Raw genomic sequence first — 13,851 nt, 5'->3', positions numbered from 1 at the left:
CATTATGGTGCATTATGACACATTGTGTTTGAAAAAGAGAGGTTACATCATCTCTCTGCTCTCTCAGTGTAGACAAACTTTATGCAAATTAACTGAACAGCAACCAATCAGATTGTTGATATGTGATGTGGTAATTGATTGTGTCACGCTCACAGTCACGTACTGAGATTTAACTCCCACTGATAAAACGTTATTATAAGGTTAGATGATTCTTAAATTTTTTCTTAGTTTAAAAACAGGGTTGAGCTGCTTTTGGGGTCCAGAACTAGCCTCTGCCTCTGAACACACTTTCTCTTTTTGCATCTCAACCTATATGTATTTAAGTGATGTGCCTCCAAAGTGGCCAGCAGTTCTTGAGGGAAAAGATTAAGCCCACTTTAATAAAAGTAGGGTATTAACCTAAACTGCAGGTTTTGAAAATATATAAATAAAAAAGAAAAACTCAAACTCTAAAACTCCTCTTGAAAACAAGCACACATGGGTCTTCGCTTCACTCACATGAATAAAAAGTTAAGATCTCTGTATTATATTATTGTTTTTAGCAGTTGCAGTCCTGAAATTAGGGGGTGCTACAGCCCCCTCAGCATGCCCATTTCTGTGAGATGTATTTAAATCATATATTAATTATATGTTGTGAATGTGAACAGCGCAGCGCAAGCGACAGAAGCTCCATAAACTCAGCCAACCATCTGTTTGATCATCTAATCATGTTAATACAAAACTGATTCCATTTACATTCACAGGCAGCCCTAAAAAAATTTAAACTTTACTCACAAAGAGCTGATTACAGCTGTTTTATGACTGTTTCTACTGAACAGCATCTTATTTTCCAAACAGCTGGCCAAGGTCATTATTTTATTCAGTAACTGACTGTGTCTTGCTCAAAAGCAGGAATACAGTCAGGCCTTTTAAATGATGTTTATTGTGAAAGGCTGTTAGATTATATATAAAGTGCTGGAAGGACTGTTGGGTTTGTACAGTTGGTACAGATGTGTTTGGGCTTTAGAGAGTACATCAGAAGTAATGAGTAGTGAGATTACTATTCCCAGGAATTAATCATAACAAGTGATCCTGTTACAGTTAGACGGAAGAAATTAGTAATTTGTAATGGGTTATTTTGAGTAGCAACCCCAACACTGAGAGGACCTATTATGCTCATTTCCAATGTTCATAATTTTATTTTTGGGCTCTACTAGAATGGATTTACATCCTATGTCTTTAACCCCTGCCTCCTGATGAGCCCAGTGTGCTCTGATTGATCATCTTGCCCACTCTGTTCTGATTGGTCAACCGCTAAAGGGGTTCTGCTCCTACACGTTCCGCCCCTGTCTTGCAGTCTGTAGACAGACCCTTCTCTCCTGAGCAGCTGTAAACTCCACTGTGGCTCTTTGTCCAGCAGCATCGATTCTGCCATATCAGTTTGATCCAGAGTCGATCCTGAAAGTCTGGTCAGTGTCTTCTCCACATGGTTACAACAATAAACACACTCCTCCTCCTCCAGTAGCTGCTGTGCACTGTGTGAGGGTGTGCCAAGTTTGCTGGTCAGTGTGCAGTAAGGACTGTGTTACAAGATTGTGTCATCTTGTAAGAAAGGAAAAGGGCTGGAATTCCAAAGGGGCGTTTCAGGCAGCTGAGAAAAGTGGTTTCTGTGGGAGAGAGTTTATCCCTCTGCTGTCAACTTTGAGCTTTGAGCATGCACAAAAAGTTATAACATACAGTGGCTGAGAAGACCCAACAAACTGCAAATAAAAAACGAGCTGTTAATGCAGAAAACACTTTCATCAAAACGACAACACTGACGCTATATTTCATAAACACACAAATACAGAAAACCTCACAACACAGTGAAGATGTATCTGGAGGACATTCAGAGAGGATGGAGCCATTCAGACTCTTAAATTCTATTCACAGACATTCACTGAATAGGGTCTTGTTCGCTACCATAATAACTCACTGAAGGAAAGGAAAAACCAGAAAAGCATAATAGGTCCCCTTTAACACGATACACAACATCAGAAGTGAGTTTATCATCATAAAGAATTCTGATTGAGATGAATTCAGTCAGACTGGAAAACCTGTCCATTATTTCTACACTGCATAGTGACTGGAAGCCTGTTAATCTAGAGCTACTGTCATTGTAAATTGTTCATTTCAACTTCTGGAATTATTTAAATGTTGTGGCATAATTCATTGCATAGTTAGTCAACATTACATTTTCATTCTGCATCCTCAGACTCGATTCTGCACTGCAAAAACTTAAAAAACAATCAAATATCTCATCTTTTACTTACAAACACAAATGAGGTATTGACCAAAAGTTCAGAAAGTGAACTTTCAACACAGTTTCTCCACCTGTTTCAGTGAGCTAAGAGTCATTAATAATTCATATTTTGATGAGTTACCACATTTACAGGTTTGTGATTTCGTGATTGCAGTTTTTTAATGAAGTTTCTCTCTGTCAATTTATCTATCTTCAAAATAAACTATATATATCTGCAATATTTACAGTGAGTGGCTCTGTCTAACTGTCATAATTGGAGGAGCCTCCTGTTGTCATGTTGTCTCTAATTGGGCTCCAGGGATGCTGCTAATTATCACTGATAGATAGTGAGGATACCACTGATCTGCAATCAGCTCTATTTATTCCTATTACAAGTCTCAGTTATCAACAGCATTGATAGAAGCATGCTGTCAATTTCAATCAATACCACAATAGTGTCTTCAAGTAGAAGAGAAGAAATTTTATTGAATACTGAATTTGATGTGTGTACAGTTTTGTTATACAGAAAGAACCTTTTTTTCCATGTTTTTGTACCATTTTGGCCTTGAAGCAGAATCGGTCAGGAGTGCACAGTGCAGACTTAAACCTGTCGATGCAGAACGTCAACTGAATGAGAATGTAACTCATGAGGTAATTACGTAAATGATTATGTAACAACATAAAGGCATTTAAATAGTACCACTCCAGGCATCTAAGGGTTTAGATAAAACTGTTGAGTTACATTTTTTGGGTTTTATGTTTTGTTTTATAACAGGAGACAGATACAACTCTAAGTACATCAAGTTATTACATATTCAAATACTTATGTGAAGTCAACTGAATGCTCAGACTTGTGCAAAAGTTTGGGTGCCCCAAACTGTTTTGTTGATTTTTTTTTGTACTGTGCACTGTAATGTGCAGAAATATGCCATATTTATGCTCCCTGTAGAGGGTGTGTTTACTTATTCTTATTATCATATCTCTGAGGGCTTTATCTCCCCTGCTGGAGTGCTGAACTCACCGATGTTGCAGCGTTCTCCCGTCCAGCCCTGCTCACACTCACACTTCCCATCACGGCACACACCGTGTTCCCCACAGCGCGGTTCACACTCCGCCTGTTCACAGCGAGAGCCTGACCAGCCCTCGGTGCAGCGACACGCGCCGCCCACACACACGCCGTGAGGACTGCACTCCGCTGCACACAACTCTGAAACACAACGCACACAAAAAACAACCACAATCAAAACAACAAACTCACTCTGTGCAGTTTTAACTCAGAACAGAGGCCTTTGATTGCACCCTGGCAGGCTAAATAAATAAATTAATTAATTAATAAATGGTGGGTGATGAGCCTTCAGGATACACAAGATGAGGCTATGGGCCACTACTGACACTTTGATCTTACAGCTTATGTTTAACCCATTAACCCCCTAAAATTCCAGGCTTATCACATACTAAGGCTTATTATTTAGTAACTACAGAGACTTCAGTGCAAACTGGCTGAGCTATTCTTAGATTATAAAAGTGCGTAATAAAACTTTGGCCCTGGCCATTTAAGGGGTTAATGCAAAGCAGATTCTATTATTTTCCATCAATAACATGATTTCTCAATGCTGCTGTCTCATTTCTGTTGATATCATCACAGTATCTCCGTTTTTGATGTTTTTTACTTTTTTGCACATTTTTTAAAAACTCCACTTCCTTTTTGTGGCGTTGTGGAACCATGTCACTATGCAAAGAACCATTTTAGCATGGTAAAATGGTTCTACACTGTAAAAAATGGCTCATCAGTTCAACCTTAAAAAAAAAAAAAAAGTGGTAACAAGTAAATTAGCTAGTTTTATTCAACTTATATAAATAGTTTTGAATAAATGATTCTTTCAATCAAAGAAATTTTTGAGTTGAATAAAACTAGTTCAATTGCTTGTTACCACATGAAGTTTTTTAGGTTGATCTGATGAGCCATTTTTTACAGTGTATATAGAACTCATGGTTCTAAATAGAACCATCCTTTTTACTGAAGAATCCTTAAAGAACCATCTTTTTAAGAAAGAACTTTTTGAGGATGTACATACTTTAGTCCATCTTTAATCCAAAAATTCTTGTTACTGTTTACCATGTTTATGTTCATTTGTATTGACTGTACTAAAATATTATGGTGAACGGAACAACAAAAAATTACTTGGAAAAGAACATGTAGCATTATGTTCCACATTAAAAAGTTTTTCCTCCTGTGAAGTTACCATTTTGGAGATATGAGGTTTTGTTTTCCGATAGCGATGATATGTAAGGAAGACGTATGATGTATTATTTTACTATTCAAAGCAAACACATGGATATGAATGTAGCAATTTGCTGAAGCAATTATTCTTGTATTCTCTTTTTAATACTTTGTAGTGTTTTGTCACGCCTCCGGCTGAGGATGCCTCCTCTACTGGTTCCCTTTCGCCTGCTGGCTCACTTGGGTCAATGGATTGTCTGGAAAACTCCAGTTCCCATGATTCAGTGGGAGATCACATGACTCCTCATCATCACCAGCAACCAATAGACATTCATTTCAGCCTCACCTGAGTTCTGAGTCTACACACCTGTTTTCTATTACTTGTAATCAGTTAGTTTGTATATAAGGCTTTAGTTTAAAACTTTGCAAAGAATTGCCAACAGTTCCCATTGCGTACTGAGCGTTCTTTGTCTGTAAGCCTGATCTGTGTATGACCTGATTTTATGTGTTTTTTGACTTTGCCTTTTCGTGTTTGCCCTTTTGGTTTGATTGCTGGACATTATTGATCTCTTTGTTTTTTGAACTTGGGCTGGTTACTGGATTCTCTCTGGATGTCTCCCTTGGTTTGGTTATTGTGCTCTCTGGTCTTGACCCTGCCCTGTTCTGACTGTGAAACTCCAAAGCTCTCAAGTAAACTACAACCTTGTCTTTTAATCTGCAAGCATCTGATCCATTTTTACCACCTGACAGTTTAGCTAATGTTTTATTTGAGGAAAAAAAATGCACATGCAGGAACTCCATAACACATGCATAAACACTGTATAACACACTTAAAAAGCTGTACTTGCGTATTTCACATTTTAAAATGACGCTGCATTGACACAAATGTCCATAAGCTAAAGTGACAGACATTTATTTAGTTTCATTACACACCGTTATGAAGCATCATTCCCAAGTAATGCACCTTATAAAGCAGAGGCCTAGTTAACAACACCATATATAATATCAGTTCTATGAAAGATTTTGACTTATACAATAATTTCTGTACATATTTTCCCATATAATTTTAGTTTTAGGGCATCTTTCAGGCTTGTGCCTTGTAAGTTCTTTATGACAGTGTTATAAATGGAACGAATGACCATCAATTACGTCAATACAGTTCTTCTTACACACATAAGCTGTATAAAAATACTCAAGTATTGCCTTTTAAACATGGTGTTCGGTGCTTATGAAAGTGTAATGAAGTCTCTGTGTGAATAGCCTTCTAATTAACCTCCTTCTTCCCCAAAACAACAGGACAAAACAAAGTGCTTATAAAAACAAAAGATGTTATTTCAAACAACACAACTGGCATTGTGCACATTTCCAAACAAATATTTTCTTCATATTTGTCCAGATGTCATATATTAATTACTTTTTTTGGTATGCTGCCAACACCATTACTCGGTTATTTCCTGGCACTGAGTCCACAGCTCTGAATTTTGGATTGCACTGCCAGAAATGCCACAAATCTGAAAGTGATTTGTTTTGAAAGCTGGCATTATCGTTCTTATTGTGATACTCTTCATTACTTTCTGGAGGGATCTTCTGTGAACCTCTGAATGACCCCTTATTTATTTATCTGTTTTGTCATTTTGATTTCCACACAAATATCACACTCACAGTGGGAGCATAAGTTTGTTAATCCTGTCTTGATTTCTTTGGCAATTTCAGGCACTACAACAAAATAACTGATCTCTTCATTCTGGAAAGCAGGAGGGGCTTATTCCAGTTCTAGGGTCATTCCTATGTCCAGAAGTCAAGCTTGAGCATTGGCTACTCGCAGCCATGAAGAATGAGAGGAAATAAAATGTTATTAGCCTTAGACCAACAATAAGTTTTCATTCAAAAAGCTTTGTTTTTAGCATATTTCATGGAATTAACCCATTAAATCATGTGATAATACAATTTAAATTTTATGCTGCAACCAATATATCGTTGCTGTCCAAAGAAAACCATGTATCTCCATTTTTGGCGTTTTTTATTTTTACATCATTTTGACACACCAGCTGTCTTTTATGTTGTGTAACAATTTCATGATAAATGGACCAATAGAAATGGTCTAAAATCACTTTGAATAAAATCTCTTTCCATTAACTTACATTGAAGGGTAAGAGTGTTTTTGCCTTTTCCTTTAAAGTTACTATTTTGGAGATACTTATTTTTCTTTGGACAGCAATGATGGGACTAAAACTTTAAATTAATCTTAATTTTAACCATTTGTCTGGCAAACTGCATCATTTCTACATTCAGCATGTAGAGAGTTGTGAGGCAGAATTTTTTTCAGGTTTTCCACTATTTTACCATCATCAACATTCCATATAAAACTCAGAAGACACATGTAGATTCACTGGTGGGTCTGGATAGTAAATAAAATGGCTATATTTGTGTTGTAGTCATGGCAACCCCTGGTTCCTATCACCACCATTGTAAAGAAATCGGAGTCTTTGAATGATTCAACCATTGAATTATGTAGACAATTCTGAATCAGAAGAATTACCCTGTCAAGACTGCCAAATGGGGAATTAACTGCAGAAGTCCTGAGGCTCCTCATGGAGGAAAGCCTTTAACATTCCTGCTCCTGTCCACCATTGCTTCAGCCCGTCATTACATCTTCAGTGCTATCACCTCAATGACCCTCCAGGACGTGTCCAAATACCAGCGCTGTCGGCAATTTTCACTTTATAAGGCCATTCTGGAGCCAATTTAACACTGCACCAAAAATTACTTCAATGACTCATTTTACTCTCTTGTCCTTCGACGGCCTGATCAGAGCGGAAACTTGTCTTAAGGAGCGCTCTGTAGAGACGAAAGCACAAACACACAGAAACGACGAATTACAACTGAAGTGGCAACGGAATTTAAGTGAATGCCCCCTAATGGCTGAGCGCCGAAGCTATTTCGCCCTCTTTCCTGAGAGTTTTTCTTCGATTGCGACACCTTGAAGGCTCTGATTACGCCGAGCTGGCTGTGTGGAATATTAACAATGTTGGGGAGAGCGGGGCGAACCACTGCATTTCTTTTCTTTTAAAGGGGGCTTCTTTTTCTGCGCCAGTCGATGTAATCAATTTTTCATTAGCAGCAAGGTGTTTATCTGTTTTTAGCACTTCCAGGTCCCAGTGGGCGGCGGGTCGATCCACGCCACGCATCCATTAATTAAAGTTTATTTAATTGAGGTGAGACGGTGGAGCTAATGAAGAGACAAAAACCCCGCTGAGGACGCCCAGCGGGCCATGGCCGCGGCCACTGCTGACAAACACTATCACACACATGCACGCTCTCAAAGCTTCTGAATTTCTTCCTTTGTTATTATTTTAAGAAGGTTAAAACAGCAGGTGCTGATACATTTCAAAAAATAATATTGATTTTTTGATATGTTCACTGAATCGTCCGATTCACTTGTGAAATGCACCCAACCTACCCTCAGCGATAAATTTATTTTTGAATTATGAAAAATTATGCTCGAATTGTTCAATACAAAACCAAATGTACACAGTTGTCCTCTCAAATGTACAAAGAACAAGAAATGTTTGTTGTCTGGAGTTAGCATCTTTAGTTTGTAGGCTCATATACAAAGTAATGGAATGCTTAGTATGGTGCTAAATGCATGCTTAAATCATCACTCAGCTCAGAGTGTGTGGCTCAGTAATCTCTAATAATGATAATAATAATAATAATAATAATAATAATAATAGTGATTGCACATTACAAAGCAATGTGAAACACTATTGCTATCTGATTTATATTTTTCTTTGTGTTATTATTAGTTTTTTTCTGGCAGATTTTTGTCTGCTAACTCGTCCGCAGTTATCGACAATGTTCCAACTCTGGAATGTTTGTTCTGATCGCGAATGGTGTGCTTGTACACAGCTTTTTGATCTAACATACAGTTTTCGCACAATCTTCGTTAAATTATGATTTTTTTTCCCACAGGAATGAATGGGGTTAAAAAACTGCACGTCTATCTACTATACTTCTGCTTGACCCAAAACTCTGCTTCGCATTTACTATCTCAGGGCAGCCCCCCAAGCACGAATTTAATGTTGTTCTGACCTGCATTCATCTGTTTGTCATTTTTTTCTCCTCCTCTCGTTTCTCCCATAGGCTCCCATTAATTTGCCCCTCACACAAGCCTAATTATTTCTTTGCCCAACAGCCACCAAACTGCATGCACTCGCTCAGGGCAGGTCCCCAAGTTCTAATCCACAGCCATACTATTATTATATTACTATTCTATATTATTATTAATACACAACATATAATAACATAATAAGAATATATTAATTTATATAGCTCCTTGCTCATACCCAAGGTCACTTTAAAGAAGCAGAAAAAAAATCTAACTTACAGTGAGCAGAAAAATCAAAGTACTGAGAAAAAACTTTAAAAAGATTGTTCTTCGTGTTCTTTTGTTCTATATAGAACCACATGCATGCTTAAATGGTTCTTTTCGGATTGATGGAAAACGTGTTTTATATGGTTCTATATAGCACTTTTTTTGAAAATGGTCCTATATAGCACCAAAAAGGGTTCTGCTATTTTATACAAGCCTGACAGTTTTCGGTGATATATAGAACTATACGCACCACATTGTCCATCAACCTAAAGAACCATTTCACAATATAAAGAACCATTTAACCCCTTAAATGCCCAGGGCCCACCAGCAGGCCCAAAGTTTTGTTACACGTCTAAAATCTAAGAATAGCTCAGTCAGTTTACACTGAAGTCCCTGTAGTTACTAAATAATGAGGCTTAGTATGTAATAAGCCTAGGATTTTATGGGATTAATCATGCAAATGAATCAAAATAGAACTCATGGTCCTAAATTCCCTTTACTAAAGAACCCTTGAAGAACCTGTTTTTTTAAATAGTGTACACATTTAATCAATCTGATAAAAATTCTTGTTATTGTTTACCTTATTTATGTTTATTTGTGTTGGTTTTAATGTTATTTTGGGTCAGTTAGGTCTAATCCTCGACTCCATTTTCGTTTTAACAGAGAATCTTCACTGAGAATGCTGTGAAGTCTGGGATTAGGCTTAATCTCTGGCCGAGAATCTGACCCACAGTGTTTCAGTGGCAAAAAACACACTTACTGACAGGATGAGTAATTTAAACAGTTTTCTTGGTTGCCTAAGAACTTGGATACTGAATAAACCTGATTGTGATTCCTGTTCACAGATTCCCAATCAATATTAATGTACATGGTAAGTAAAAAAAGATTCTGGTTTTGTCTATGGCAAAAAGAAAATCATAATAGATATTAATGGACACACTGATGCTTGATTCTCATTCATTCTTGCCAAATTCCTCGCAGATGTTAATGTATATGGTGAATAATGATTCTCATTAATTCCAATTCTGCCTAATCAAAATATTATATCATTACTAGAGTAAGTATCATTACTACTACAGGGGGTCTTTGACTTCTGGAGAGTACTATATATCTTATTTGATAGGCTTTTGTAAAAGTCAGAGACCCCCCTTTATTTAACATGCTATCAAAATGACCATCTAGTGCAAGTTATTCATTTTTCAGCATTAGAAAAAAAAGCAGAAAACATTTATTTTACATAAAATCACCCAGAAGCCTCAACAACTAGATGTTTCAGTGTTTAGTGTGTCCATTCTTTACCTTTATTACAGCTTCCATTCTTTAAAGGAGACTCATTTTCAGTTTGTCAAAGTAATCTGCAGACACACCTTCAAAGTTCAGTCCTAAATTCTATTGAAGCTGAATTAGTTTAATCTGGGGAGGTGCTGTGATTTGAGTGATTACTGACGAGATTTGTAATTTAAATCCAGTATGAATCTGCAATGTCCGTAGTTTTAACAATCTATTAAGTAATAATTCAGGAGTGGATTATCTTCTATAATTCATCAAATTCAGAGCTCCCTCAGTAATAGTAGTCCTGTTCAAATCAACATCACAGTAATGTAATGATAAAATCAGCGTATAGAAAATGGCACCTCCATTTTTGTTCTTCTTTTCTGAGCTTAAGAGGCTGACAGGTAAATGGAGCTTTAGGCCCAATCCCATTTCACCCCTTGCCCTACCACTTAGCCCTTAGCCCTCCGTTTTGCGCGTTTACGCCCAGGGGTATTGTCACATTTTTTTTTTATAGTGGTAGGGCTAAGTGTTAGGGCTACATGGCACAGAGGCACACTCCAAACAAAGTGTTATGAAAAAAAAAGAAAAACTGGCAAGACGGCTGCACAAACGACCAACAAAACCCAATAATGTGAGTATTTTCTTTGTTAAAAAATCACAATAACCATTGCATGGTCTTAGTTTAATGACGTTTTAGTGTATTATGATCTTTTACTTCATAACAAGCATAAAATTGCTAATAGTGTGCTAATGTCTCAGTAGCTAACTAGCTAAATTTCTCATTTCACCTTAAATAGTCCAGCATCACTGACACCTGAAGCACTAGAATATATCTGCTGCTCCATTTAAGGTGGAACAGGAAAATTCAGATGAAAAGCTGTGAATATCTGAATTCAGCTCCATATCACTGAAGAATTAGGAGTAAGCGATACTAAATAATTGTGATCCTCCCTCTTTGAAAGCATATGATTCCCTAAATGTAACTAAAGCCAAGCAGTGAGGTTGCTGAATTTTACCCTCCTCTGCTATCACTGCAGACTGGCATGGCTGCCTACAGCACCAGTAGTAGCCTGTTAATGAAGTAATGTTCTTTTTATTTGAGGGTTGTCCCATTTCATAGGGGAAGATTTCAACCACTACCCCTTGTAACTCAGTTCCAAGGGACAAGGAGACACTCGAACACAAAGTGTAGGGGTAAAAATAAGAACTGGAATTGGGCCTTATTTGACCTGATTCCTATATCATCGAGTTCATAAAAAGACTATTGAAAAATAGAACATTTTTTGGTCATGGTCCAACTACAGGTAGAAAGAAAATGAAATATTCAGAAAGAACCTCTCGCAATGCAGTGCATTTTCTGTCTTGTTGGACGGCATTTGGTTTTAGTCTATATGCCATTTACTATTGTTATTGGTCAGAAGTGTGGTTCCTGTCACAGAGTGATGATGTAAACATCTGCACAGAACCCGCTAGTCTAATTACGTACAGATTACATTACTGAACCCCCTCTTCTAAAACTAAGCCAGCTCCAATAGGGCAATAGGGCGAGTTGGTTGATCATTTTCTGAAGTAATCCCAAACACATTCAGTGATGTTGAGGCCTGGACTCTGGGGTGGTCAGTCCATTATTCAGCTTCTTTGTTTGATGTGTCTGTCTCCTTTTCTCAGTCAGGCTTCTTGACAGCTACACATCCTTTCAGACCCATAGTGCTGAGTTGTCCACTCACCGTGGAAGGATGGACAGAAACACCTGTGGATGTTTTCAGTTCTGAAGCTTGATTTTCTCCTCTCTCTTAAAGATGAAAGCTTTAAGTGCTGTTTATCTGATGGGGGCAGTTTTGGTCTCTACCAGGTCTTCCAGGTGGTTGTTAGGAGTCCCATTTTCTCTGTAGCTTTTCATCAGTTTTTGAACTCCAGTTAAGAAGCTCCTGTTTTTCACTTTGCCTTCTTTATGCAAATGGATTATCTTATATCTAAGCTCCTCAGAAAACGGAATAATTTATACTTAATGGCTGCTTTGACTGGAAACAAAATAAATGAAGTGTGGTCTCTGACTTTATCACATTAGTGTCTACGGTGAAAAAACTTGATTCTGGTTACAAAGCTGCTCTCCATGCTGCGCATCTCCTTCAGGGATGCCGCTCCAGCAATCTCACTGATGGCTGCACTCCAGAAAATGCAAAATCACATCAAACCTCCCACGCGCACCTTCAGTTCAGACATGCTACAGAATCTTAAAACCATCCTCACAGCGGATAAGAGCAGAAATGCACTGGCGAATGATTTCCAGTGTTACCTGTGGAGCAGTCCGGCCCGGTCCAGTTGGCCTCACATACGCAGGTGCTGGTGTCGCTCTGGAAGGTTCCGCGGCCTGAGCAGTGCTCCGGGCAGAGAGAGAGTGGGCTTTCGCAGCTCGTCCCGGTCCAGCCCGCCAAACAGTGGCAGCGGCCGTGCAGACAGGAGCCGTGATCCGAACAGGACGGGTCAACACAGTCCACTGCAGACAAAACACGGCAGTTCATCTTTCAAAAGCAGAACACACGAAAGCTGGAAAAATACATCCATACATCACAGCGTACAGACATATGCAAAAGTATAAATGTGGTCAAGTTAGATCAGGTTTTTAGCGCACAAGTTTCTATTTATTGGCTGAGTTTAACATACTGGAATAAAATAAAGCATACAATATAAAATGTGCCATGACTTTTGCACAAGCATTTTATGGGTTTTTTCTCCAGTATGTTAAATTTAGAAAATAAACAGCAATTGTGCACAGAAATGTGCTGAAGTGTGTTCTCTGCAGGGGATGTGTTCACTTATTTACATTCAGAAAATCAAGACAAACATGGAATTTAAGCAGCGGCACACACATTTTTGCATATGACTGCATGAATTCCAAGGTGATAATAATTTTGTTTATCAAGTTGCACATAACTTCTGTGTCATCGGTGTTATGTGCTTTAATGGCTGTGTAATTAAAGTTTTGTCAAAATAATGCCAAATATCATTTTTATTACTGATTTTAAATACACAAGGTCACCTGACCACCAACGAGTCAGCCAATCTACAAAATCCTCAGTTTTAACCAAAATGTCACTGGTGTCACAGTCACTGGTATTACACCATATTCATACAACGCCAGTAACTGTAAAATATGTTTGGAATTAAGCTCTCTTTTTTGCATATATGATAATAGGACATGTTATTTAGTTTTGGGATGAAAGAAATTGATTTTCTAAAAATGTATCCACCTGAATTCCCACTCCAAATGGAGAATGACCCACCTTTTCATTAGCAGTCCCTTAAAACTGCTAATTTGCATGTAATGTGCTGTCTGGTTATTACAAGTACTACAACCTCAACAACTGCTGCTGCCAAACATGCACTCATTGCACAGTATGTCACCAGTATGTGCATTTTGTACTGCTGCTTTCCGCATAGTATGTTCATTTGCACTGTATTTGCACGTCTGTATTTGTTTCTGTCTTTGTCAGTGGTGCCAAAAAGTAGGAATTCCATCATACAGGGAAACTGTGCATATGCAAAAGTTTCAGGCAGATGCTCTAAATCACTGTGCATAAATGACTGTGTGATAAATCCCAATTTAACCAAAAAGGCCACAAAAAAACAATTTGCATAAATGCAATTACGATATAACACAGATGTTGCAGAAGTATTAACTCCCAAAGCGTCACTTATTCACTTATGGTAAAACCTACT

General features: G+C 37.9%; 1 protein-coding gene across 1 annotated transcript in view; it reads right to left on the bottom strand.

Annotated features, from left to right (window-relative positions):
- Positions 1-13,851, bottom strand: part of si:dkey-237h12.3 (teneurin-3) — a 284,586-nt gene that overhangs the window by 77,415 nt on the left and 193,320 nt on the right. Inside the window, exons 12-13 of the mRNA XM_036569289.1 lie at positions 12,428-12,628; positions 3,282-3,467 (exon numbers count right to left, since the gene is read on the bottom strand). Of these exons, the coding sequence (XP_036425182.1) occupies positions 3,282-3,467; positions 12,428-12,628 (387 nt within the window). The remainder of the gene's footprint in view (positions 1-3,281; positions 3,468-12,427; positions 12,629-13,851) is intronic.

This window comes from Colossoma macropomum, unplaced genomic scaffold (assembly GCF_904425465.1).
Source record: "Colossoma macropomum unplaced genomic scaffold, Colossoma_macropomum, whole genome shotgun sequence".
Lineage (NCBI taxonomy): Eukaryota > Metazoa > Chordata > Actinopteri > Characiformes > Serrasalmidae > Colossoma > Colossoma macropomum.
The sequence above is the reverse complement of the archived record's forward strand: the minus strand, read 5'-3'. Positions and strand labels throughout refer to the sequence as shown.